The sequence below is a fragment of the Phoca vitulina genome, unplaced genomic scaffold (genome assembly GCF_004348235.1).
Source record: "Phoca vitulina isolate PV1807 unplaced genomic scaffold, GSC_HSeal_1.0 scaffold83, whole genome shotgun sequence".
Lineage (NCBI taxonomy): Eukaryota > Metazoa > Chordata > Mammalia > Carnivora > Phocidae > Phoca > Phoca vitulina.
In genome coordinates, this window is record NW_022589786.1 from 2,903,579 (window position 1) to 2,931,169 (window position 27,591).

Here is a 27,591-nt window from a genome sequence, read left to right on the forward strand (position 1 = left end):
GTGGGCCTGTAGCACATTGCCTGGCACCCGGCAGCTTCTAAAAATATTTGCTGAATCAAAGTATATGTAAACATCAAGCTGTAGTTTTCCCATCTTTTGAATCAGACCCCTAGGATAAATTCCCAGAAGGACTATTATTGATGACTTAGGATAATGAATGTAACACTCAGTCTTTTGTAAGTGAATTTGATCCACACAAAATTCTAGGTCGGGTAGAATAGATAGGATGATTCTTGCCAAGGAGTCATTTTCATAAGGTCCCAAAGCCAGTGAGTGGCAGAGTGTAAAGAACAGGTCCTTGGGTCTTGCCATCTGCTTGCCTTATTTGATAGGGATACTAAATTTAGATGGTACCCTTTCGTGTTGGGTGGCTGTCTCTTTAAATGTTGCTGTTCTGAGACATATAACAAGCTGGTAGAATGTACATCTCTGTAAAAACAAAACAAAACAAAGTAACCCTTTCATCTATGAGCCTTTGTTTCAACATCTGTCAAATGGGCGTAAGGATCTTTTGGCTCTGTGGGCAGATGAGGAGGAAGCAGGTTTCTATCCCTCCCCTGATCCATCGTTCCCATGCTCTGTGCACAGTCATTTACGAGACTGAGGAGGGTGAATGAAAGCCAGCCCTTGCACACGGCAGCGACAGCTGACAATACCTTGTCTGTTTAATGCTCCTCACTGGCTGACCTGGAAGCCCTTTAATGGTTGTAGCATATGAAAGAGAAGTCTGCTAAATGTAGCCCCCAAACGTACTGCCGAGTTCATGGGCTAACCCCTCCAGGAAGAAGAGGGCATTGACTAACACCGGAAATGCCTTGCTTATGATGAATTTTCAAGTGCCAAAGACCCCCACCCCCAACTCTGAGACCCGAGAATGACACCATCTGGATGAGGTCTTTCCAAACCCTGAGGAGAAGCCACCCGGGCACGACACACACGGTCCGCAGCCCTGGCTTCCAGGCCCGGCTCTGCCACTGAAGGGCTGCGTGGCCTTGGCTACATTCTCTTACCAGTACAGTGGAGCAGTGGGATAACGCGCTCTCCACTGCCCCGCGGAAGTTCTAAAGTTCTGTGTTCAATGAAAGGTGGGGATGGCTGTCAGAATTAACAATACAAAGCAGGTGCCTTTTTAGTTCCTGTTGGCTCGAGTTTCTGCCTCCTGGACAGAAACTGGGAAATAGGTGTGTTTCTGACTCCCTGGCTGGCTCATAGAATCACAGAGCTGTGGGTGGCTGGCAGGAAACCTCAGTGATTATCAAGACCCATGTCCTAGCTCCCTCACTCTTTCAACAAAAATTCACTATGCACTGATCGTGAATAGAAGAGTATCACTGGGGTGTTCACTGATTAATCCATGGCACCTAGCGCAGTGGCTGGTACATAGTAGGTGCTCATTAAATAGCGGTTGAATGATGGGTAGTTTCTTGCAGGCGAGTCATCTAGGGGAGCCTCTTAAATGTGGATTCCTGGGTCCACGGCAGACCTACTGAATTGTAATCTCTGGTAACAGAGCCCAGGTGACTGTCATGCCCTCCAGAATTTGAGACATGGTTATAGCATCTGAATAAAGCAGCATTCTTCTATTATCAGAAGAGAGAAAATGCTGATGTTTTTAATTTTGAGCATTTGTCACTAGTGACTATAATATTCAAGTGAAAAAGGTTCATTTTGCTGGAGCCGTTTCCGTGCAGCCTGGAGGAGTCTGGGCTTTGCCTGGTGTATGTGCAAGGCAAACTTTCACTAATCTCGGGAAAGGCAGGACCAATAAAAAGGCAGAGCAGATAGGAGTGAGCCACATGAAGTCCAAGTTTGGCATTATTATTGCCCTTCACTTGGAAGTCATAAAATAAGAAATGTGCCACCGTTCCAGCTTCCTGGGAGTGGTTAGCTGGTGTGGGGTTTTTCTCAATTCCTTTCAAGGGTCTGTGGCTTGGACCAGACACAGGCTTGGGTTCAAATCTCAGCTGTGTCCCTAACTGTGTGGTCTTGGGCCGATCACTTCAATCCTGTAAGCTTTAGTTTCCTCCACTGGAAACTGGACATGAGAATGCGGACTCCGCAGGGCTGTTGGAAACAGTCTGAGGTGATACCCACTCAGGTATCTGGCACCTGGGCAGTGTGGAAAAGCTCGGTTTGGGCTGATACCTATAAACTGCATCGTATTTGGGCTGGCGGGTTCAGGAGAGGTTCATTTAGCTCAGCTCTTTTGTTTTAAAGGGACACAGCCTTTAAAACAGCTTCTTTTGTTTAAAGGAATCAGCCTGACAGAGGGCAAGTGAACTGCACAAGATCACACCTAGCACCTTGGGTTTCTGGAGGGCTTCTATTTTCTTTTTCTTTTTAAAGACTTTTTAAAATTTTTTTATTTATTTGACAGAGACACAGCTAGAGAGGGAACACAAGCAGAGGGAGTGGGAGAGGGAGAAGCAGGCTCCCCACTGAGCAGGGAGCCTGATGGGGGGCTTGATCCCAGAACCCTGGATCATGACCTGAGCCAAAGACAGACGCTTAATTGAGCCACCCAGGCGCCCCTCAACACCAGAGTTTTAAAGGCAAAAGCTGCTCTGGACAAGCGCTGTTGAGGCCTTCCCTGGGAGGCCCTGTCTGGTACTGCAGCTCTGCAAGGCCAAGGCCTGAGATGGCTGGCACTGGGGACTCTCCAGGTCTGGCCTCTCAGCTACAAGGGGCTCAACAGCAGTCCCTGGCCATGCTGGATCTGGCAGGGACATCTTGGGAAACTGTCCTGCAGGGCTCTGACAGGGCTCCATGGGCAGCAGCAGCAAAGCCCTTCATGCTAATGGTGATGACCTTGGTGATGGTGATGATGCTGAACGGGGAGGAACCCTCCTATCGGCCAGGTGCAGGGCCCAGCCATTTGTTTTATGTGCACAGATTTTTGCCACCCTCACAAGAACCCTACGGGGAGGAAACTGTGGCCCGGAGAGGTTAAGTAAATGACCAAGGGCACATTGCTAGTGAGCACCAAGATTCAAATCCAGATCTCCTGGAGTCCAAGGCAGCCAGCAGCCCCTGGAAGAAAGGAAGGTAACACTGGCCTTCAAGGGACATGCATGTTATTCTCATTTTTACAGATGAGGAAACAGAGGACCAGAGTTTAGCTATTTTTCCCAGGAGGTCAGGCACTGTGCCAAGCACTTTGCATATATTATCTCTTCAGTCATCCTGACATCCCTATGAAGTAAGTAATTCTATGATCCCCACCGATGTAGATGAGGAAATCGAGGCCTGAAACTAGATGACTTGCAGGGGTTCAAAACTGGGCAGTCTGACCAGGGGGCCCACGCTCTTGACTTCTTGAGTTGCCCAATGAGGAGACAAGATGTAGCAGGGCTGGACCAGGCAGGACCCAGGACTCCTGACTCCCAGGCTAGTGCTCCAAGGCTAGATGTAGGCTGTCTGTTGGGATTCATTGTTCCTTAAAAGCGCGCTGGCCTAAAGCCCAAAGAGTGAAATCACGCCCTGCGGTTCTGGGAACCTCAGACTGGAGAAGACGGAAGCTCTTGCTCAGGAGTTCAAGTCTGAGCAGGTGGACAGAGGGCTCTCCCTGCTTCCTCATCTGGGGAGGGAGCCCACGCAGGGTGGGCCGGGTGGGGCAGCCCTCCCCAGTCCGGGGAAGGGAGGGTGGAGAGCAGGAGGCAGGCGTGCCCAATGAAACAGGCCTAAATCTTCCCGCCTTTACGCCTTTATTCAGGCAGTGCCCTCATCTACTGCCTGGCAAACAAACAGCAGGGCATGATGGTGAGAGTTCAAGGTTGCATTCAGGAGGCCTGAGTTCTGGTTTTGGCACCATTGACTCTGGGCAGTTTTCTTATCTGTTCAATGTGTGGTGGTGGTGGTGGGTGGGGTGGAATCCAAATCCTCCGGGGTTTATAGTTAGCACATTATTTATTAGGCACCTACTATGTGCCAGGCACTGGAGACACAGTAAATGCAAAAGCAGATTCAGTCCCTGCTTTCATGGGTCTTAGAGTCTAGTAAGGAGAGACATGAAGAGCAAATCTTCACTGGAACAAATGTAAAATGGCAGCTGTGACCAGTGTTCTAAGGAAAAGGCTTGTAGAGCTAAGAGAACCCATGACAGTGGGGGGGGGGGGAGGGGGAAGGAATGGGTTGACAGAGTGGCAGTGGGGAAGGATGCGCTGAAGATGTGGTTACTAGGTGAATGGCCACAGGGCAGGAGACAGCACTGTGTGTGGAAGCCCCTTGTGAGATGGTTCATCGAAGGAACTGGGAGGCCAGGGGGCCTGGGGCGGCCTGCACAGGCCTGGCCACCTCAAGGCATTGTGGGCCATGGTAAGGGAAGTCATTGAAGTTTATGGGCAGGGGGGGGAGGGCGGGTAGGGGGGTGAAGGAAAACTTGAGGGAGACGGTCAAACTTAACAGAATATGGGCCAATGCGTCCTTCACGGAAAAGAGAAAAATGCCACCCCCTCTTTGAGCCTTCCCTGACTTCCCCACCTTTTACCTATGGTATTCCTCCCTCTCTGGCCTTGCAGCTCAGGTAGAGAAACTCGAACCTCTGGGGCAGTCAGACCTGAGCTTTGTCTTCCTGCTATTGAAATGCACTGTGTGTTCCTGCTATTGACATGCACCGTGATTTCACACGAAGTCCTCTGCCTTCTCGGGCCTCAGTTTCCCCAGCTGTGCAGAAGCAGGTTGTCTCAAAGGACCCGCCCAGCGCTAACGCAACGTGATTCGCTCTGGCAGGAGCAGGGGGCTGCCCGCATTGCTGCGCAGGCATCGGGCCGCTGGCTGGGGCATCGTCACCCGGCTGCGGGCGCTTTCCTCCCGGCCGGGGGCTGCGGCCGAGGACCGCGGAGCCAGACGTGGCGCAGGAAAGTGGGGGCGCGACCCCCGTTTGGCGCGGGCACCGCGCGGCCCCGCCCCCGCAGCCGGCGGCCCTGCGGCAGCCCGGGCCTGAGCTCCGCCCTCCGCCTCCCGCCGGCCTCGCTCCCTCCTCCCGCCTCCCTCGCTCGCTCGCTCGCTCCCTCCCCTCGGCCGGCTCGGCGCTGACTCCGCCGCACGCTGCAGCCGCGGCTGGAAGATGGCGGGGAACGACTGCGGCGCGCTGCTGGACGAAGAGCTCTCCTCCTTCTTCCTCAACTATCTCGCCGACACGCAGGTACGGCCAGCAGGGCCCGCGGGCCCGGGGCCAGGGGTGCTGAGCTGCGGGGGCTGCGGCCGCAGCCGCGGAGGCCGGGGGGAAGCGGTGGGCGCATTGGGGGGAACTGGGGTTCCCGGCTGCAGAGCCCCCCTTCCATGCGCCCTGCGATGCTCTCTGTTACGGAGGCAGGGAGCCAAAGGCTCCCCCCCGCGCAAGCCGGAGGGTGGGGGGCGCTACGGCCGCCAGGGAGGGTCTAGCCTCGGTCGCTTGGAGTCCGCTCCCCCCGCCGGCAGAGGTGGGGGGTACCGCGTTTCCTTGGGGAGGTGGAGCCGCGCCAAGGTGTGGGGGACCCTCAGGCTGGTCCTGGGTGCGGGAGGCGCGCCCTCAGACTCCCGGCACTTGCTGCCGTACTTTCACGTGGACTTGTGGCCCCGGCTCAGGCGCCTGCCCCCGTCCCCGGAGTGCCCTGGTCCTCCGGTCTCCCGTGCCCCGCGTGCTGCTGCTGGCCCCCCGCGGCTCCCCGTCGGCGCCCGCAGCGCGGAGTTTCCTGCCAGTTGCCGGCTAAGGGCTTAGGGGGCTGCGGGGCACGTGGACATGCCGGCGGAGATAGCACCTTCCTGGTTTCGCTACCGGCGGAGCCCCCCGGGAGAAAACCACGGCAGGATGGGGGTGGAAAGACTGTCTGGGGACGCCTGGGTCCCCCTGCAGCGCGCGGCCCCGGTGCGCGCTCGGCGATGCTGGGGGAAGGGAACGCGAGGCGGCGTCCCGGGCTCTGGCTGAGCCTGGGAGCCCCACCGGCGACACGCGCGTGACAGGAGAGGGTGCTCTGGTGTGCCGGGGCGGCGGGGGGTGGTGGTGCGAGGGAGCTGGTGACTTGGAGACGGGGTGGGGGGGGTGCTGTTGGGACAAGCCGCCACCGAAAATGCCTGCACTAGGCGTGCGCGCCCCCCACCCCTTCCTTGGTTTTCCCCACCCGCTGCCTGTTGAAAGCGTAAAGTTTGGCCCCATAGTTAGGGCTTTTTATCTGGGCGCCTGGCTGCGGGTAGCCGGGAGGCTGGGGATGCGGCGGAGGCGAGAAGGAGACCCCGGATGCGGGCGCACTGCTGGGCGCGGAGAGGGGCCGCCGGGCGGAACCGGGCGCGGCTCGCGAGGGCTGGTTTGGTACCTGGAGTCCGAGCGCCGGTGCCGGCTCGTTTTGCATAACACTGGAAGGGAGGGGGAAGGCGGAGGGGGGCGGGCGGTGGGAGGAGAGAGAGGGAAACTTTGCTTCTTGTTATAATCTGCCTGTCTTTGGGCGGCAGCAGCTGTCATGGGACCGGGTGGGCGGGGAGAGGCTTGCAAGCCGACTCCTAGCCGTGAGACGCGACTTGGAGGGGACGCAGCAAGCCGAGACGTTCAGCTCCGGGCGGCGACTCCCGGCTGGCGGCTGGGACGGCGCGGCGTGGCGGGGTGTCGCGGAGAAGAAGCCCGCCACGCGCCGGAGAGGGCCCTCGCTCGCTGCAGACATCCATGCGTCAGGGAGCCGCGGGGCCTCGTGGTCGGTGGCGGGCGTGCTGGGGTGGTTTCGGGGCGGGGGCCGAAGGGGTGGTGGCGTGTGATCGCGCATTCTTCGGGCCGGGGGGGGGGGGTAGTGTGTGATGAGCGGTCTGCGCGCGCGGGTGTGTGTGTTTGTGTGCACACGCCGCGCGCGCCAGGCGCGTACCTTTACCTCTGACGAAACTGCAGTGGAGCTCCCGCGGCGGTCACCGGGCGCCGTCGCCGGCCCCGCGCCCACGTCTGCTCCGATGGCAGATCCCAGCCCCAGCCCCAGCACCACCACCGCCCCGCTCCCCCCTCCCCGCTCCGCCCCCCCTCCCCCGCGGCCCCGGCCGGCAGCCTGGGGCTAGAGGGACTGGGTGCAGGTGGGACCGAGTTGCCCCTGGGAAAGTTCTGTCCTCAGCCCTCGCACTTGTCTGGGGGGTGCCTCCGAACCTCTCGACTGAGACTTGGGTGAAGGAGGCCTGAAATAGCCGGAGACTCGTTCGGGGGCCCCTAGCAAGAACTGTCCGTTCTGGACCCTGGTTTTAACTCCATCTTTGGTGTTCTTTGGCTCACCAATAATTAATTGTCCTTTTAGCCGCCCAGCGGGCTTACCCTGCAGAGAGATTTCACCCAAGGAAACTAGAAAATTGGGTAATCAGGTGTCAGCAGAAGCAGTGCAGTGAAAGTTAATCTGGGACGTTTGCTTTTTTTATTTAACCACGTGACAGGTTGAGGCTCCTCTGGTGATCTTTGCCGGCCCAACTTGGGAAATGTAATTGATAGGGGAGCTTTGCAGCCACCCCTAGAAGGTTCATAGAGCCCAGCCGGAAGAGGACCTGGGCGGGCCATCGCGTTTCTCCTCATTTTACAGTTGGGGATAGAGGCTGCGAGGGGTGAGCGGCTTGTACAGGACCACGCAGCCAGCGGGTGACAGAGCCACCCAGGGCTCCTGACTCCAGGTCCTGTGTGTTACCTCGAAATAGCACTGGACTTGGAGTCAGAAGGCCTGAGTGGAGTCGCCTTCCCCACTCTCTGGCTGGGTGACCCCAGAGCAAGCCATTTTAACTCTCCGAGCCTCCTTTCCTCCATCTGTCAAATGGGGCTGGTGTTGCCGGCAAGAGAAGAGGAGGTCGAGGTGGTGGGGGTGAGCACTGCTTGCATGTGAGATGTCTGGTTGTTCCTGTGATTCCCTCTCCTCCTCCAGCCCCTCCCTGACCCTCCCCTTCATCTCCCCCTAAGGAAGGGGTGGGGAAAGTGAATAAAAAGGTAATTTATTGTCTTTATCTGAAAGACTTGTCTTTGGTGGCTAATCCAGAGTCAGATAGAGGGAGGATTTCTGTTTAGGAGACTTAACTTTTACCCGTTCAGGCCAAAGTTCAGAAACTCTGCGGACCAAGGATTGTGAAAGTTTCTTGGGCAGGTTTGGGGCATGTATCCCAGAGGACTTTGGGTTGGCTTCACCTTTGCCCAGCCTGTGCCCCTTGCCTCCACTGCCCTCACCCACCATTCCTGCATGGCCTTCTCCAGCAGGCCTTCCTTTCCCGGCTTGCCCTGCTTTCTGACTCTTCTGGTTTTCTTAGCCTGTGTTATACAACCAGGCACTTTTTGTGTGTGAGTCCTGTGGCCCAGTAGGATTCTGGAACTAGAGTTTTGCCTTTGATCTCTTTGTGCCCCCATGGCACCTGCCACCATGCCGAGTTCCTTTGCTCAGTCCTTGGCATGTGAATTTCAGACAGGGGAAGCTCCCAGGCTGGCCCCTGAGACAGCTGGGCAGTGAGTATGGGTAGAGAGGAATGCAGAAAGCTACAGCTGTGGGGCCATGACTTTGGCTCCAAAGGCCACACAGTAAGCCCACACTAAATACGGGTTATCTGAAGTCACTTCGGACATCAATCATAGATGCCCCAAATGTCAGAGTTGGCAGCAACTTTATAAATCATGTGGTCCAATCTCTTATCATTGAAAAATCTTTAATAGTAGAATTGTTAGAAAATACTGGCAAGCATAAAGAAAAATTGAAAATATGTAATCTTACCCAAAGGTAACCACTATTCATTTTTATATATATTTCCAGACTTTTTTTTAATATCAGTTGCACAAAAATGGAGTCTTTCATCATATATTCATTGTAACTTGGAATCATATTGTTGTAATTTGCTTTTTTTCTCCTCCAAATATGCTGTGATTGTCTTTCCACATCAATAAATATTCTACTTCATGTCTTAATATCTGAATGGTTATATAGTATTTTATTGAGGGTTGAACCACAATGTATTTGATCAGCCCTTTGTTGTTAGTCATTTAATTTGTTTATATTTTTGTTGTTGTTCTTGTAAGCCACGCTGAAATGAATGTCTCTACATATGTCTTCTTTCCTTCATTTAAATTCCTAGAAGTGAAATTACTCTGTCAAAGGAAATATGCAGGCGTTTGGTAAACACATTTCTGGATTGCCTTCTAGAAGGATTGTGCTAATTTACACACTTACCAGCATTGTGTGGGAATGCCTGGTTCCCCATAGCCAAATAACTCTTGGTATTTTAATTGTTTCTCATTTTTACCAGTTTGTTCATCAATAAATTCTTTTACCCTTTTGTTTTAATGTGCATTTCTTCGACCACTTGTGATGCCTCCCCCCCCACCCCTGCCCCATAATTATGGGCCCATTTTTGGTTCTGTTCTGTGAAATGTCATGTTTGTGAATTTGGCCCATTTCTCAATTGGTGTCCTGTCCCCCCATTTTTCTAAAACTGGATCTGAGTACTCAGAAGGGGCCCCATCACCCAGAGAATGGGGCACTTGGCTTGAACATCTAGTGTTCAGTTCCTGGGTCTGCAGTACGGCTGCTCCCACAGCCCCTGAAGCCAGGGCTCACTTCTTTTCCAAGCCAAAGTGACAGGCCTCTAGAGGGGCAGGTTGAAGTGCAGCCTTGGCTGGGTGCCTTTGCCCACCCTTCACTTGTGTGAGCACAGGGGGAGTAACTTCTTCACCTGAGCCCAGAAGGGGACAGGTTTGCTAGCTTCGTTCACCACAGGCGGGAGCTCCGCTTTCCCTGGGGCTCCCTGGCTGGTACGAATGATCAGGATGCCTATGGAACTGGGAGAGGCAATGGCCCGGCAGTGGGGCCCTGGGGGCTCATATTTCCCCTTCACCTTGGGGCTCTCCTCTCCCCAGCTGGTGCAGGCCGGCCAGAAGCTCCACCATTGCCAGGGGATGAGTCACCCTTTTCCCTCTCTCTCTGGAATAATAGAAGGAATACTGGTTTGAGTCAGAAGAAGCCTTGCAAATGGGGGCTTGGGCTTAGAAGTGAGGTCATAACATGAGCATTGCAGTGTTAACAGCTAGCTCCTCCTGCATCGTCCACGACATTTATTAGAGCATCCTTTCGATGCCGTGCACACTGCTAAGCCTTCTTTTTGCATTGTTGCATTTTCTCTTTGTAAAGATTCTACAAAGTGTAGGTGCCAGTGTTATTACCATTTTACAGAGGAGGGTTTTACAGTTTCAGAGAACTCACTGGCTTGCTGAAGATAATCCACCTAATACCCTGCCTTGGAGTGAGTAGAAGAACCAGGGTCAGACGCAAGGTTCTCAGACCACAGGACTCCAAGCTCATAAGGCAGGGACTACTCTCTATTTCTGTTTGTCGAATTTCTAGCACCTCAAGCAAATTAAGGCACATTGCATAGAGAGAAGACAACTCATAAGGCCCTCTGCTTCTCTACGCCTCAGTTTCTCAGTCTCTGAAATGGGGATCATAGGCCTTAACTCTCAGGGTTGAGACTTAAGTAACGTACTTAAAATGAGTAGCACCCTGCTGCTGAGGAAACTTGCAATTCTCTTTGAAAGCACTTTAGAAGGGCAGGATTAAGTAAAATGCAAACTCCCCTTCATGCAGTCTTTTTTATGCAAAAAAAGGGAAGCATAATTCCATGCTATCTTTTTTATGTAAAAACGGGAAGCATAATTCTTATTATGTGAAGGTGAAGGAAACCCAGATAAAGTAATTTGGAAGAGAATGAGCTGGGCCATTTCCTATTTCTCTTCCAAGGTACTCAAGTGACACTCATTGATGCACAATCAATTGGATTGGATTGCCCTTTCAGTTCCTCTCCCCCTCTTCTGGTCTAGGTCTTTGTCCTTTCACAACTGTGGGAATCCTGCAGTTACTAGAGTGTGTGTCTGGTGTCACTCCCTTGCTCACACATCACCCATGGCTCCCCAGTACTTTTACATTAGAGCCTAAAGTTTAACCCTGATGTTCAAGGGCCTTCAGGTCCTTGAAGTCGGGAGAGTTAGGCCCTTGACTTTATCCTGATTTGTCTGCTTTCCCTTTGGGATGTGTCCACCCCAGGGATGTCATGAATATTCTTCCTGAAGTGTGGGCTCCTCCTGCTGTTACCTGTCTCTATAACTGTTCCTCCCGTTTCCATCACTCATCTTTCCAGACCCAGCTGCCATGCCACTGTTGTGGTGCCGCCTTCTCCCTGCCCTCCAGGCACGGCTGCTCTGTCCCTGGCAGGTCCGCTGCACTCACTTTGAAGGCAGCCTATCTGGGTTTGCCGTTTGCTGGCTGTGAGACCTTTGGTGGGTCACATAACCTCTCTGCCCTTCCATTATTTAAAACTTGTGAGAAGTCAACAAAAACCAAATGGCAAGTGGATTTAAAGTGCCTAACACAGTGCGTGCCATGTAATCACCAAATAATAGATATTTTTCCTAATAGAGGTCCCATGAAGCTTAATCATTTAGGAAATCACTCCAGATTGTCCGGCTCCACGGGGGCAAGGATTTTTGTCTGTTTTCGTCCTCCATTTTCCCCCACAGTGACTGGACAAGTGCCTGGGACTCAGCCATTCTAAATCCGCACGGAGTGAATGAGTATGCTCCACCCTGAGCCTCTTCAGGGCCGACACTGCTCCTCTTGTTACCTGGAGTCTCTGTGTTCCTGAGAAGGGACAGACTGATAAATGCTTGTGGAATGTGCCCCCCCCCCAACTCCACCCCCACCATTTAAAGGCAGTCATAGCCCACCTGCGCTTCAAGCTCAGCCCCCATCCCCATCCCCACACCTGTCCTCTAGGGAGAGCCTTTTACACCAAGTGTTCTGCCTCTGCCCCTCACGTGGACGGTGCTGCTTACTGTCCCCCTGGGGTCCGTGTGCTTTCCCCCTACCGCCAGGTTGACAGCTCTGGGAGGGCAAGAAATAGAATTTTTATTCTGAGCTAGCGTTGTGGTTACTCATTAAGTAGATGATTTTTTGAGCAGAAGAATGTTTTATGTGATTAGGTGTCAGGTTCACTGAAGAAGAGTTTGTATTTTAAACATTTTACCATGGCAGATGCCCAACACCTAGAGAAGCAGCCGGTCGATGGCGGAATGGTAGCGAACCCCCATGCTCCCATGGCTTCAGCCATTTTGGATGCGTGGCCACTCTTGTTCATCCACCCACACACCACATCATGTCATCCGTGACTATTTCAGTGTGTATTTGTGAAGAGACTTTTTAGTACCAGCACATGGTTTCTCCCGATAACTGGGAGGTTGGTTCTATTGTCCCCATTTTGTAAGTGCACAGGGATTAGGTTCGTCACGTAGGGTCTTGCAGCGCGTGAGGGTCTAACCTGGGACGTTGGCCCCTGAGCTGCTCCCTCTCCTGCCATGCTTGGGAGGCTGGTTGGGGAGGATCCAGGCTCGCCCTGCCTTTTCCAGAAGAGGGTCACTGAGGCACAGACGGAGAAGCCCCCAAGCTGGAGGCGGCTCAGGTGCCTCTCAGACCCTTTCTTTCTGAGAGTCTTTCTGGTGTGTGGGGAGGTAAATCTCTGCTTTGGGGGACGGACAGGTGGATAGTCCTCAGACGCTGTTGCCCAGGTGGCTGGGCTTTGTGGTGGCCATGGCGCCCTGGGGTGTATTCCACCCCCACCACCACTGGGCAGCCCGCATTTGCTTCCTGCTCGCACAGCTTCTGAACCCCAAAGGCTCCCCCACTCCCCTTGAAGCTAACGGTGGGTTTCTTCCTTAGTTGCTTTCATTGGGATTACCCCTTGAGTGAGTCGGGGGGCCGTGGGGTCAGAAGCCTGGGTTCACAGGGCCTAGAGGAGGCATCTGACCTGAAGCACACGGCTGGGCTGGGCACAGGGTCTGTAGGCCCATGATGGCAGCTAGACTCCTGGGCTCCCTCTCCTGCCCTTTCTTCTTAAAAATTTTCCCCACCCTGCCTGTTCTTCAGGGCAGAGACTGATTTGCTGCCCACGGGTAGGGTAGGAGACCAGAGAGACTTTTATAAATGGGAGGGTAAAGTCATTGATTAATTATCCCCAAAGGCCTGTAATTACTGCTCGGTCTTTTAGGTGAGAAAACAAACATTTGCTCTAATTATTTGTTGAGGTGGCTGAGAGGGCTTGGAGCCCTGGCGTTGGGCGCTGCTTGAGGCAGCCCTGTGGCCTTGGCACAAGGCTTCTTTGTGTTTGGGGTATCTCTCCTGGGAAATGGGACTCATAGTAGCACAGAGTTTAGAGGGTTTTAGGGCTTGTTGAGATGATGCCTGTAAAGTGCTTAGGAATGTTCAGTCAGGAGGGGCCATTGTTAGTAAGAAAACAGACAAATACCTTGTAGAGCCTGCCATTTATCTTCCCACTCAGCTCTAGGTCCTTGATCCTGTTGAGGCCCTGAGGTTTCTCTTTCAGAGTATTATGTTTTCTCTCCCCCTGTACTTCTGGGGGAGGTGAAGAGGAATCCCATCCAGCCTTAACAAGGACTGCAATATTGACTTTCAGAAAACCAAATCCAGTTAGATGCTACTTGAAGAGAGAAGAAATAACAGATAGTGATTAAGAGCTCTCGCCTTCGGAGTTTAACTGCCAAGGGTTTAAATCCAGGGACCTACCACTTACTAGCTGTGTGACCTTGAACAAGTGTCTTAACCTCTCTGACCCCAGTTGGAGAAGCAAGCTCCTGGGCATGGCATTCAAGGCCTTACATATAATATTGGGGATAAGAATGGTGTGCTCTTCGGACAGCTAGAACAGAGGATAGATGATGCTTGGAGCATTGCCTGACCTAGAGTGAGCACTCAGTAAATAGTAGCTGTTAGGATGATGACAATGGCGAGGATGTAAACTCTAATGTAAGACTGAGCTTTCAGGGAGTTGGGCATGCCTTACAGACCATCTGACTCAATGCCCTTACCTTGAAGTGAGGAAACAGGCTGGGAGCAGACCAGGATTAGCTTCAGATCACCTAGCAGAGGCAGGACAGGACTCCTAGCCCCTGTCTGCAAGGGCAGGGCTGGCTCTGGATGGCAGACACTCAGCTGTCTGGGAGCCACTGTCTGGGCGCTCAGCCGGGCGAGCCCTGCTCATCTGAGATTGATGCTCCCCAGCAGCTCTGCAGCCGTGTTTTCCCTGTGCTTGCCTGGCAGAACACAGCCATTTAGCAGAGGGAGAGCGAGGAAACGTTAGAAACCAGGCCCTGTGCAGTTGCGGCAGCCGGCCCACGAGTGGCTCCCTGAGGTTGCCATGGCAAACAGCCTTGGCAACGTGGCTGCTGGAGCCTTTATTTCTGGTCCCAACCTCCTCGCGGGAAGTGTGGTGTGGTACCCAGGACACCGGGGAGGGCCCTGTCTTGGCTCCTCGACACCGAGGATGACCGGGTCTCTGTGCTGCTAGCGATCCCGGGCCGCCGCTGAAAACGTTTGCAGGCCCACCCTGCACAATCCTGCCAAGGTGAGCTCCTGGGGATGGCATTCGAAGCCTCAAATGCCTGTCCGTCCGTCAGTCAGTCTATTCCTCAACTAGTGGGAGACCACGCAACACTGTAACTTCTGCTGCATGGACAGACCAGTATCATCGTCTTAACACGGGCCTGGGACTAGGGGTTCCCAGTCTGGCCTCAAGTTACTTGGTCAGGCCCTGTGCTAAGTTACTCACATAAATTAATCGCAGTCAAATGTAATCTCCGAGGAACCCCATGAGGTAGTCCCCACTCTTCTCTCCATTTTGCAGTTGGTAGGTTGAGGTTGACTCCGAAGTTCGTGGTGCTGGTGCCGTTCTGCAGTTCCTTCCCTGTAGCAGGCGGCTACTAGGACTCCTACCATGAGGTATCTGTCCCCTCTCCCCAGCCCCGGCTGCATCCATCCGGACCCAGCACGAGCGCTGCCTCTTCTCGTTCCCCCCTCTCTTGCAAGTGGGCCCTTTTCTGCTCTGTGACCCCGCAGTCTGTTAGAGACCTCTTGTGTGCCCTCCCTCTCTGTGTACTCTGTCCGCCTGCTGAGCTTATACCCACCCTCCAACCACCCCAAACAAAACAGACAGGGAAGCTGGCCGAAGGGGAGAGCTTTGACCATCCTGGTTAGGATTTGGCACTTGGCAGGCAGTGAGGAGCCCGCGAAGGTTTTCGTTAATATTGTTACTAATTACAGTAATCGTAGAAAACAGCTCACATTTGATGACCACTTGGTACATGCCAGGTACTAGGCTGCGCCCTTCAGGTGCATTATCTTATTGAATCCTCAGGTTGAATCTATCCGGTGAGGTTGGAACTACGACAAACCAAAAATCAGTGACTTGCTCCACATCCCTCAGGCAGATAGTGGTGAGGCTGGAACTTGAACTTAGGTCTGCCTGGCTTCAGAGCACTCGGTCTTAACCACTGCAGTGTGGCCAGTCTGGCTGCACACAGAGAAGGGACTGGGATGGCGGGGGGGGGGGGGGGGGGGGGGGTGACATCTGCACTTGGCCTCAGCTGGGGAGCTGGGTGGTAGCGAGTGGGAAGTGGGAGAGAAGGCACAGAGTGCAGGGGGCTCTGCGGCATCCCTACAGTTGAGGTAGGGGTGTGGAGGAGGAGTTGGGGGAGGATTTGTGGGAGGCGTAGATATCACTCATTCAGGGCCCACTGTGTGCCCGGTTTGTCCCCAGCCCTGGCCTTCTCCAGAGCCTTATTAAATGCAGAACTCTGGTCCCAGCTTGTAATAACCTTTGTGTATGGGTTTATTCTTTACTGTTCTGTCTTCTACCCACTCAGGACCAGAGATCCCTAAGGAAAGGGACCTCATCCAGCTGGTTCACCCATCAGATCCCCCAGTGTCTTAACGGTTGCAGGTACACCGTAGGTCCCCAGGAAGTACTTGTCAATTGACTGAATGAATGAACAAATGCTATTTGATCTTTCAGGAAGTTCACCAACAGTTGGCTTGTCCCCAGAGGCCTTTTCTCTGCTTAGAACTGTGTGAGGACATGTGGGTGAGGGGAGTTGGGGGGAGGGTTGTATCAGTCCCCACAAGGGGCCTACTGCCCTTGTCTCCAAGATAAGCCTTGCACACAAGGAAATCAAAGACAAACATTTTTTGGAGCCTCCAGAACCCCCTATCAGAACACGCCTCCCGTGGACAGGTCTTTGTAGAATGTAACTACTTACTGTTAGGGATCCATTCCTTTACAGGGCATGGCTCTCGCCCAACTGGGGAGGGGCTCAGAGCTTTAGGAGTCTCAGTATCTGCAGGGAGGTGTCTGGTCAAGTATTTCCACACCTTCCAAGGAGATTGAAACCAGCACCTTACCCTGGGCCTGATGTCCATTGCCCGTCTGCTTATTCCATAGGGACTGGGATGGCTGGCCTCCACTCTGGAAATGCAGGGAGGTAAAGGACGGAGGGAGCACTCGGGGACCAGTGACCATGCTCTGTGCCCAAGAGCGTTAACTCGATGTCATATCAATCTCGCCTTGCTCAGAAACCACTCAAGACCCTGTTCCACATAATATCACCCCTCACCCTTCCTACTTAGGGCCAACTCACTCTTCGTTTACACACAATTCTTACAGGTTTGGCGGTCCTGTCCACACCTCATGACTTGCGTAGCAGTAAGCCACTTTTGTTGGTGTGTGTTCGGGCAGGCATGGGACGGGCGGGGGTGGGGGGTGCGGTTCTACCAGAGGCAGAAGCACATGGACTGCAGCACGGGGGGCACGGAGGCCCCTTGTTGCTGAATATACCATATGAAGTTACAAAGCCCATGGGTCACAGAGACAGTGTTATCCCCAAGGAAAGGTACATTCTGTTCAGTGTTTTCTGTTGGAGGAAGCAAGGAAGAGTGAAATAGATTTTGGTGTTACCGTCTAAAACAGGAAGTCAATGAAAAACAGGAAAAGTTCCAGAGTTACCCATAAGCTTCGCTTACTGTGAGCATACGTCATTCCCCGGTAACGGCAGGTGAATAAGGAGTTGGTCTAGCCATAAAAGCTTCTTTGAAAGGTAATGCCGTCTCTTAATGGGAGATGTTGTTTTTGTATTTCCAGGGCTGCACAGGGTGGTAGAGGTAATGTATGACTGGCCTCAAGAAATTGTGTAGCCTCGGGGCACCTGGCTGGCTCAGTCAGTGGAATGTGCAACTCTTGATCTTGGGGTTGTTAGTTGGAGCCCCATATTGGGTGTAGAGATTACTTAAAAATAACATCTTAAAAAAAAAAAAGATTGTGTAGCCTGTGATTAATGAGAGCAAACTGTCTGGTTCAAATCTTCGCTGTGTGATCCAGGAGTTAGATGGCCTCTCTGTGCTCTAGTCAGTCAGCTCCCAGATGGGAATACTAATACGTCCTGCCTTCCAGGGTTGGTAGGACTACTCAGTGGTTCTCAACCATGAGTGCGTATCAGAATCAACTGTGTAATTAAAAAATAATAATAATTATACATCTGGGGCTGTCCCAGACTTAGTGAATGAGAATCTTTGAGAGCAGGCCCTTAAGCCTCTATGTTTTTAGAAGGCTCCCTCTCATGACACCTCTGCTTTGGTCCTAAGCAATCAGATACTGTTTGTAAGAGTGTCTGGCATTCACTCTGTCATTCCCTCCCCTCTCTGTCCTTTCTGCCTTAGGCCTAGGCCACAGGGTAGCACTTAGGATACAAATGACCCAGAAGCAGATAGAAGCCCCTTTCTAATGCGTGTATAAAGCAGGGTGGCTTCCTTATCTGGCATTTCCATTTATCTTCACATCAAATTCTGTGTTGTAGGCAAGAGGAGGGGAGTATTCCCATTTTACAGGTGGGGAAATGGAGCCTCAGAGTGATTTGATAGGATCCTGCAGCAAATCAGCTTTCAGATGTTGCCTTCATGCCTGTATCTGTTTTCCTTGATCCCCAGCCACCTACTGACTTATGGGGCCACTTAGGGGGTGGGGAGTTGGGGAGCTGGAGGAAATCATGATTACTTCTACAGGTGGGTGGGTTGGAAGAAGGGGAAAGAAAGGAGCTTGAGGGAATGTAAGCCATCTACATACAGACCCTTAGATCAGGGATCATTTGATTTATCAGGATGCTTAAAGATCAGAGAGTGTTGGTCATGGTCCCAGGCAGTCCATATGATGGTTTAGGAGAAGCAATGGGATTTGAACCCACTTCTCCTGCTGCCCAGCTCACTGTCCTCCCAGCTATATGTGCTGCTTCTATGGAGTGGACAAGGTGTGGCTCGAGTGATAATAAAAGTGGTCTTTGAGTCAGTGTAGTGAGGCCTTTGCACATGCTGTTCCCTCTGGCAGAAATGCTCTTCCCAGGCATCATGGCTTGCTGCTCCCTCTCCTCTTCCAGATCTGCTGAGACACCATGTACTCAGAAAGGCCTCCCCTGCCCCTCCAGTCCTGTCTACTTTCTATCCCAGCGCCGTGTTCTCTTTTCTTTAAGGCATGCACCGCTCCCAGATACTTCCGTGTTTATAAATTTGTACTCATTGGTGGCCTGTTGCCTCTGTGGGAATGGAAGGCTGCACAAGGCCTGGACATCGCCTGTCTGCTTCCCACTGTGTCCCCAGCACCAGGGCCCAGCACATGATTGGCACTCGCTGAGTATTTCTTGAGGGAATGAATGAATGAATTTGTACTGGCCACCATGGTAAGCTCGCTTAAGTCTCCCAACAACCCCTGGAGATGAAGCCCCGTTCTTCAGGTGAGGGACCTGAGGCTCAGAGGGTGAGTGGTGGGGCTGGGGGATATAGCTCCTTTACTGATCAGGCCCCCCATCCGGGGCCCAGCAGACGGGTGTGACCAGGGCCCCGTCCCCTAGGAGTCATGCCCCAGCGTCCCAGTGACCTCACACCACTTTCTCCCTAGGGTTGGGCAACAGCCCTTCTTTGTCCCGTGGGCACAGCCACGTGTACCTGCTTCCGCAGCGCCCTGGGACCCAGCCTTCGCTAGCACTTGCTTTTTGTCCTAGTGGCCGAGGGACTGGCTGCCTGGCTTATACTTCATGGACCAGCCACCAGCAGGAATGTGGCGGTCTCCCACCTCTGGGGGTGGGGCTGGGGTCTGCAGCCTGGGCAGTGTAGCAGGTGGGCCTAGAGGACAATGGTGGTCTCTTGCCAGAAGCTCTTCTCCCTAGAGCCACAGTTGGCCTAGATTAGTGGATCAAGTCAAGGGGAGAGCAGAGTGGGCTGAAGGATGAAATGAAAAGCATGAGAGGGAGAAGGGAGTCTTAGAATCCACCCCAGAACGAGGAGAAAGGCCTCCTTTGCTCAGATGACCTCACAGTAAATTTTCAGTGATCCAGTTGCAGGACAACGAGAGAAAGAGTGGTATCAGCAGGTTCCAGGTGCTTAGGCTCAGCCTGGGGTTTGGATTTTGAGGGTCAGCAGAAGGCAGACTTGAACAGAGGTTAGTTGAGACTACAACTTGGACTCAGAGTCTGAGTCCAGGATCTTTAGCAGCTGAGCGACTTAGAGCATATTACTTAATCTGCCTGGGCCTCAGCTTCCTTACATGCGAAATGGGATAAAACTAAGTATCTCAGTGGGTGGTTGGAATGAGAAGGTGGTTGGAATGTTTGAAGAGAGGGCTGTGCCTCCGTGGTGGTGTTATCAGTAGTAATGACGATCAGTGACTGCTTGGTTTGGTGACAGATTGGTAGAGGAAACTGGAAGACCCCATGAATTACAGACCGTAGGTTATCATTTGATGCCTCTTCCTTTTTCTATCTGTGCAGCAGTCACTCCCTCTGTGTGGGAAGCTAGGATCACGGATTTGCATGAGCGCTGCTCCTTGGCCTGGGCAGCACCGATCTGCAGATGGCCGTGGAGGGTGGCCAGTGCAGTGGGAGTGTCCAAACAGCCTGTGTAGCAGACAGAGCGTGGAGGGGTGAGCTGGAGCTGGCCGACACGGTGGGGAAGGGCATCCCAGGGAGAGACCAGCCTGTCATAAGGCCCAGCACGTCCTGTGGCTGGTGAATGATCAGCGAGTGACTCGGGGGAGACAGGAGCTCCCTATGCACGAGTGGAGGATTTGAGCTGGCCAGAGGAGTCCTGTGAGGGTGAGGAACATAAGGGATGGTCCAGGAGTCTGGAACAGGTACAAGTAGGAGCACTGAGACTTCCAGCCTGGGAAGCTAGCTGGAGGCTGCTCAGGGGCGTGGGGTGGGCGTGGGGAGGGTGTGGGGAGGGCGACTAGGGCCTCATAGGCAGGAGGGATGAGTGGGATCACCCTGTGGACTGTGCGGCTGTGTGGGCCCGAGGCATGGAGCGGAGACACCAGGCTGGGGCACAGCTTCTCACCTGCAGTCCTGACCAGAGGCCTTTGCCCAATGAAGCAGCCGTCCCCGTCGTGGTGGGGCCAGGCCCCACACACCCACCTGGTACTTGCTGGACAGGGAGAAGGTTGGTAACTTTACAGAGTAAACCTTAAATAGATTTAATGATGATAATGATAGGTATTGCCATAGTGAGAATTATTGTTACTCCTCTTACCACTACTGTTATCCCTTTTAGCATATTACTGTGAAATTCTCAGTGCGTTTCACATCCGTAATCCATGTTCCCTCAGGAGGATTTTCATTTCCATTTTACAGATTAAGAACCTGAGGCCAGGGATGTTGAAATGTCTTGCCCAATAAGGTCACCATTGCAGGAACTTGGCATGAAGGGGACTTCCCAAGGGGACTTCCTTGGGAAGGGGACCTCTGAGGGAAGTGGACTCTGGGGACCAAAAGACCCACCTGGTCTGGATGGGCTGGTTTTGGAAAGGGCCTCTCAGCGCTTCCTGTCTGTGCCTTGTCTTAGACTGAGTTCCCAGGATTATTTTGAATTCTCCTTGGAGCAGTGATTCCCCAGTCTTCTTGGAGTTGCAACATCCTTCCGTGGTAAGATTTTGCAATAGTTGCAACTCCCCCAGAAAAGTGTAATTTCCATTGATTCCTCTAAGTTAGAGTTAGGGAAGAGAGTTGTTTGGAGAGGTTTGTACAGGCACCTGGGTGGCTCAGTCGATTAAGGGTCTGACTCCTGATCTTAGCTCAGGTTTTGATCTCTGGGTTGTGAGTTCAAGTCCCACATTGGGCTCCATGCTGGGCGTGAAGCCTACTTTAAAAAAAAATTATATAGGGCGCCTGGGTGGCTCAGTCGTTAAGCGTCTGCCTTCGGCTCAGGTCATGTCGAGCCCCACATCGGGCTCCCTGCTCGGCGGGAAGCCTGCTTTTCCCTCTCCCACTCTTCCTGCTTGTGTTCCTGCTCTCGCTCTCTGTCTCTGTCAAATAAATAAATGAAAATCTTTAAAAAAAATCATATATATATATTTTAAAATTTTTTAAAAATTAAAAGAAATTTACATATATATACATATATACATGTATATATATATAAATATATAGAGGGGCGGGGAGAAGTTTGTAGCTGTCCTGGAGCTCAAGTGCCCTGGTGACAGCATTGTACTTGGAAGAAGGTCTTGGGTTCCATCCCTGCCTGCCGCTCTTTGCTATGTGACTTGGGCAAGTTTGGCCCCCTCTCCGGGCTGTGAGTTTCCCCATCTCTCCCATCTCTGCCATGCTGTGACTCATTATTTTTCTACTGTGGGGGCTGTCTTACCAATTCTGCTTGGGGTGGAACTGCCAGGTACTGGAGAGAGAGGGAGAAGGTTCGTTCCTGGATACGGATGGAGCTGGGCAACTGTCACAGCTCAGGTGGGCAATATGATTCCCTACATCCAGTGAGCAGAGCCTGTTGCAGGTTCTTAACTTCCTGGCTTGTGTCCCCTTTCCTGGTGACAGGTGCTGACTTCTCTTTGAACTGCAAGTTGGAAGAAATTTATCATGGGATCATGTGCCTTAAATGAGTGGGTTTGGAAGGAGAAGGCAGAGGAGGAGGAACTCTAGGCAAGAGAATCCCCGATTTCCAACCTCCCCGGTGAATCACGGAACATTGGGCTAAGTCACTCATGGGGGTGGAAAGATTGGGCGAAAAATTAAGGAACTTAGGGCCAGGTTTTTTTTTTAAAGGAGCAAATTATTCAAAATCCTTTACCCGATAGATTATATCTAAAGTTGATTTCTTCCTTTTTTCCACAGTACTGTTTTATCCATCTTGAATGATTTTGTAATCTATAAACCTGTCTTTTAGCTCTCTTGGTTTCAGTTAAGAAATATTTTAGCAGGGGAGGGAAGGTGCCGGTGAGTTCTGAGATACTGTGGGGGTCTGCAGACGTGGCCGGGGGTGCTCTTTGAGGCTCAGATGGCCATCCTTGGGCCCTGAGCCCTGGTGTCTCTCACCCAGAGCTCCTGCCGGCTCCACCATGAGGTCTGCAATTATTTAAGGAAAGCTCACATCAAGTGGAAAAAGAGCGACCACACTAACCGAATCATGTGGCCAATAGGCAATTCAACACCAGAGCCACCCAACCCCCTCAAGCCCTCACCAGCTGCTGGATTTTGCAGCCGCATGGATTAGGTGACCACGGGCCTGACGGGCAGGGCCATGTGCACACGCTGGTTGCTTGCGCGGGCAGCTTGGCCGCTTCAGCCTGGGAGTCTGGATCTGCCTACATCCAGGGGCAGCTCTCTTCTGAGCCTCACAGAGCAAGTTAATTTAAAAGCCGTTTTTTTCGGGTCATAAAGGAAGCTAAAAATTATGAGATTGAAAATAACGATTTTATATTACTATAACTCAGACTCTTGTTTAATTGCTCCATAATTTGATGTTAACCCCAAAATGTTTTGAAGAGATAACTTCCTGCCTTAAATTCCTTTTTTCATTTTACATTTTGGTTGTTGGGTCAACAGATGTTATACGTATATATATATTTTTAAACGAACATTAATATTTTTTTACTAAGAATTTTTTTTAACGTAATATTTAAAAAATTTCCAACGTTTGGAACTAACTCGTCAGAAGAAAATGAGGTCACCCTCATCCGGTAATCTCTTAAGAAACAACCAGTCTTAACAGTTTGGTGTATTCAGATGCCTTTCAACTGAATGCGAGATTATCTGTTTTATTTTCATACAAATTGTATTTTCTTAATAAGCAGCAGGTATTAATTTATTGAAACTTGGGAGAATACAAATAGGTGAAAGAAAAAAAAAGTAATCCCAGCACCCAGAAATAACCAGTCAAAAGCAGTGCCTTTTTTTTTTCTTTTTTTTCCCTTTAGAGTGACATTGTAGGGTTTCACCTCCAGCCAAGCTGCCCTCCTTGGGCACACTTTCCCTGCCTTTCAGCTGGCTGTTTATGAGCTGATTTCTGCCTGTGACCTTGAGAGGGAGAGAACCTCAGCTCCAGGTCTGGTGTGACTGTCGCCCACCATGTGACCTCTTTCAGCCTTTCATAAATGGGAACAATCCTTGCATTGCTGTGAAAATGCAGAGATCATGGATTTCAAAGCTAATTGCAAGTGGTAGAGTCATAAACAGTAGAAGGCCGCCACAGCGACTGCTATTGTTTTAACTCCAGACGGTATCAGGTTTGGACAATACCTGATCACCTCCAAGTATTTCACATGAGCAAGAACTATTATACCCCAAGATCTGATCACTCCTGAAGTTTGGCTCTTGGTCCACACAATGTGTGCTGCATTGGTCTATACATACGTTTGTTAATATGAACGGAGCACGATTCACACCCTTGCTGGTAGGAAAGATACTCCAACCCAGCCTTCCTGATTTAGAATTTATTACTCAGCTGGGCTGTTTGAAGTGTTAACTGATCCCTCTTGTGATTCAGGCTGCAATTGGAGCCCACGCAAGGGGAAGAGATTGGGGTGGGGGGAGGTCACTCGGAGCAGGCCCCTGGAAGATCCAGCTACTTGACAAGTTCATTTTGTACTTGACAAGTTTCATTTTCATTTCAACATACAGCACTGTTCAGTGGGAAAGAGACAATAGACATGCTTTTGTATTTCTTTTGAAAAGGTAATACGCAAGCCTCCTTGAAGAAATTGTCAGTTACAAATGGAAGTCCTCTCTCCCATCTTTGTGTTCCTATCCCCCGAGGAACCCCACTACCAATTTCTACCATGTTCTTCCAGAGAGAAACCATGCCGACACCAGCATATATAGGGTCTCCCTTCCTACCTTCATTTTTTTGCACCCATGGTAGCAAGCTAAGAACATCGCAGTGCAGCTTGCTTTCTTCCATTTAATAATGGATCCTGACGATCATTTCATATTAGTGTATTAAAAAAGATCTACTTCCTTTTTTGGCTTGATTGTAGTTGGTTTAACCAGTTCTCTGTCGAGCATTTAAAGTATTTCTAATTTAGTGCTGTGCTAGTCTGCGGGGAGCATCTTTGTGCGAGCATCATTTTGCACGTGTGTGTTGGATGTGTGGGAAAACTACCTCCCAAGGGCAGTCGCTTGGTTAAAGGGTGAGTGCATTTAAAATTTTGACGGCCATTGCCACATTCCCTTTCATGAAATTTTATCAGTTTTACATTCCCACAGAGATGAATAAGAAATGCTTGGTTCCTCACACCTTCACCAGCATGCATGGCCTTAAACTTTTTTGATCTTTGCTAATCTGGTGTTTCTTTGGAGTTTTAATTGCCGACTTTCTCTCCTGGTTAAGAGTTGCTTGTGTTTCCTCTCCAAAGAACTGCCTATTGTGTTGTTAATTTTTTTCTTCTTGATTTATGTGGGTGTGCTTGTTTTCCCTCACTTTGCCTCACAATACTCTGGGGTATTTTTGGGCTCCAACCTCCCTCCGACAGCCTGGTTGGAGGAGAAAGCCTACTGGAGTAGAGTTGGGATCCAGACCCTGGTCCGGCTACCTTCCCGCTGTGTGACCTTGACTGAGTCGCTTAAACTCTCTGAGTCACTGTTTCCTAGTCTGTAAGGAAGAATGTTAGTTGTACAGCAGGGTTGTTGGATGGATGAGATAATCAATGTAAAAGTGTTCTATAAACCATGGAAAGCCATAAAAACACAATTCCTGCATTACTATTCACTTAGTTTCAAGTGAGTGATAAAAGAGTTTAGATTCCTAAAACCTTAGAGGCGAGTCGTTTGGTTAAACAGGTGGGGAAGGGGAGGCCCGGGGAGAATGGACCAGCCAGAGTCAGAAGGCAGAGGTGGGCCTGACTGGGAGTGGGGTCCCGGGTTGTCTTGCTGTATGAGGAGCCACGGGCAATATGCGGTTTATATTTTTTTATATTCTGATTTTTATAATAAATTTTCCTGACTTCCGTGGGAATGCAGTGTGGCTGAACCTTAAGAGGATGTACTTGAGAACTGAAAAATACCTAGATCGGACCCAGGTTCTGCCAGCTCTTCACTGCAGCCCCTACACCAGGTGACTTCACCTTTTTGGGGCCGCCGTTAACCTTCTCTGCGGAGGGATTACTGAGACCGGGGTGGTAGAGCCCTGCCCGTCTGGCGCATGATGGGACTTGGTAAATGGTGTCATTATCGTTGTTTGGCTTTGCAGGAGGCGTGGCGGCCAGGGAATCAGGGCCAGGCTCTGACGCTGGACACCCGCGGTTCAAGGCCTTGCTCTGCCCTGCCTCGCTGGTGGGGCCTCTTACTTCACCTCTCTGAGGTCATCATTGGAGTCCTTTAGCTGCAAAGCTTTGATTTGAAGAATCCGTGGACTTTTGAATACAAAGTGCTTATCACGTAGGAGGCATTTATAAATCAGTTACGAAAAAAGGACTTACTGAAGTGCCTGGATGTGGCGGGCACTGGCCCAGATGTTGGGGTCGGAGCAGGAAAGAAGCAGGGTCACTGGCCTTCGGGAGCTTGTGTCCCAGATTCTTGTTTATGCTGATTGTTGTTCTCGGTCGTAGTAACAACAGCACAGTCTGGTCCGTGTCCATAGACTCTGCCTGGCCTCTGTCTAGGAGTTCTAGGACACACGCTCCGAGGGGATCCAGGGATTTTCCCTGCTCCTGTAGACTCTGCAGATGACTTACTTCCTGTGAGATGCTCTTTTTACATAACTTTAGGAAACTTGACTCAGCCTGCCACCCTCATCCCCTCACAAGGGCTGGGGGCTGAAGCCCTGTGGTCCAGTGGCTTGTTTGACGTCCCACCAACCCTGGCTTCCTGACCCGTCAGCCTGGGTCTCTTTGCTTCATTCATCGTTGGGCCATGGGAATCTTCCCTCTCATCCAGCCCCTATTTAAGTCCATTTCCTGCATGCCAGCCACTGGGCTTGGGTCTGGGGACACGGCAGCGAGCTCAGTCCTGCCCACCGGGAGCTGGCATAGGGCGGCAGGAAACAAACGAGGTGATTTCAGCTTGCTATGAGCCCCGAGAAGAGAAGCAGTAAGGCAAGGACATCTAATGGGGGTGTGTGAGCTACGGTGGAAAGGGTGGTCTCGAAGCCCCTCTGCAGTGACATTCATGCTGAGGCTGAGAAATCAGAAAGAAAGCAGGTTTATGGGAAAAAAGATGTTCTAGGCAGTGGGGTCAGCAAGGGCATGTCACTTCCAGAATGCACCCAGTGCGGTGCAAGCAGGATCCAAGGGGAGGTCGTATAAAGAGAACTGGCGTGTTTGAGCATCTTTTCAGAGCAGGCGGTGAGGCTGATTTATACCAGAGGGGATGGCCACGTCCGGCTGGGTGCAGTGAGTGAGCAAATGCATTTTTTTTTTTTTTTAAGGTTTTATTTATTTATTTGACAGAGAGATAGATAGAGAGCACAAGTAGGCAGAGTGGCAGGCAGAGGGAGAGGGAGAAGCAGGCTCTCCGCTGAGCAGGGAGCCGGATGTGAGGCTCGATCCCAGGACCCCAGGATCGTGACCTGAGCCGAAGGCAGCCGCTTAACCGACTGAGCCACCCAGGCGCCCCAAGCAAATGCATTTTAGACTGTGGCTGGAGCTTCAGTATTTGTTTGGAACCAGTAGAATCTGCAAGGCCTTTGGAAGTGGCAGAATCGAGGCAATCCTGGATTCAGAGCAGCCCTGGCAGGCCCTCCTAACAGACAAGGACTTCCTCGCCGGCTCCCCACCTAATGGTGTCTGTGCCCACAGCCACCGTCGGCAAAGTCAATTTCCACTCTTGGATCTGCGATTTAACGCCTGGCTGCGCAGAGAGCTGCAGAGAGCTGAGGTCGGGGAGCTAATTGGGTTGCTTCCTAAGAGGGAGGTTCTTAGAATTGGAATATCTGGGGCCGGGGCAGGGTCGCGATGCAGAGAAACCAGGAGGGCTAGACAGGGGGCTGGGCTGGCCGGAGCCACTGCTAACAGAGCCAAAGTGACAGGGAATACCATGGAGGCTCTGGACTCCCCAGGGACGCCGCTGCTCTGGGAGGGCGTCCTGGTTCCCTGGGAGCTTATGTTCTAGACAAAGGCCAGGTGGGCAGCTTGGGTATTTTCTGTCCTGGATTAATCTCTCCTAGCAACAGCCTGGGTGGTGGGGACCTCTTTTCCTTCTCGCCCCCTTAGACCATGACCCTCATCCCCCATCCTATACGTGTACCCTCTGTGGTCATCACCAGCTGCTGTTGGGGACAGAGCTGCTGCATAATGGCCATGTGAGGGTACAGCCCGTGGTAAGGCTGAAGGTCACTCAGCCAACTCCTGGCTATATGTGTGTGGGTGGACTCTGTCTGGCCAGGTAATCCTGCCCTTGTTCTAGGTCAGAATTCACTTACTCATCCATTCACTCATCCACCTAATCAGTCATGCATTTGTTCCTCTGTTTATTTATTCATTATGGAGCCATAGTCCACGTCAGGCTCTGCGTTGGGTGCTAGGGGCACAGTCTCA

At 51.7% G+C, this 27,591-nt stretch overlaps 1 protein-coding gene across 2 annotated transcripts in view; it reads left to right on the plus strand.

Annotated features, from left to right (window-relative positions):
* The first annotated feature begins 5,022 nt into the window (after positions 1–5,022).
* PPARGC1B (PPARG coactivator 1 beta) overlaps positions 5,023–27,591 on the plus strand; it is a 105,947-nt gene continuing 83,378 nt past the window's right edge. For both annotated transcript variants that reach the window (XM_032395233.1, XM_032395232.1), the window contains exon 1: positions 5,023–5,143. In XM_032395233.1, coding sequence (XP_032251124.1) covers positions 5,066–5,143 — 78 coding nt within the window. In that variant the 5' untranslated portion in view covers positions 5,023–5,065. The remainder of the gene's footprint in view (positions 5,144–27,591) is intronic.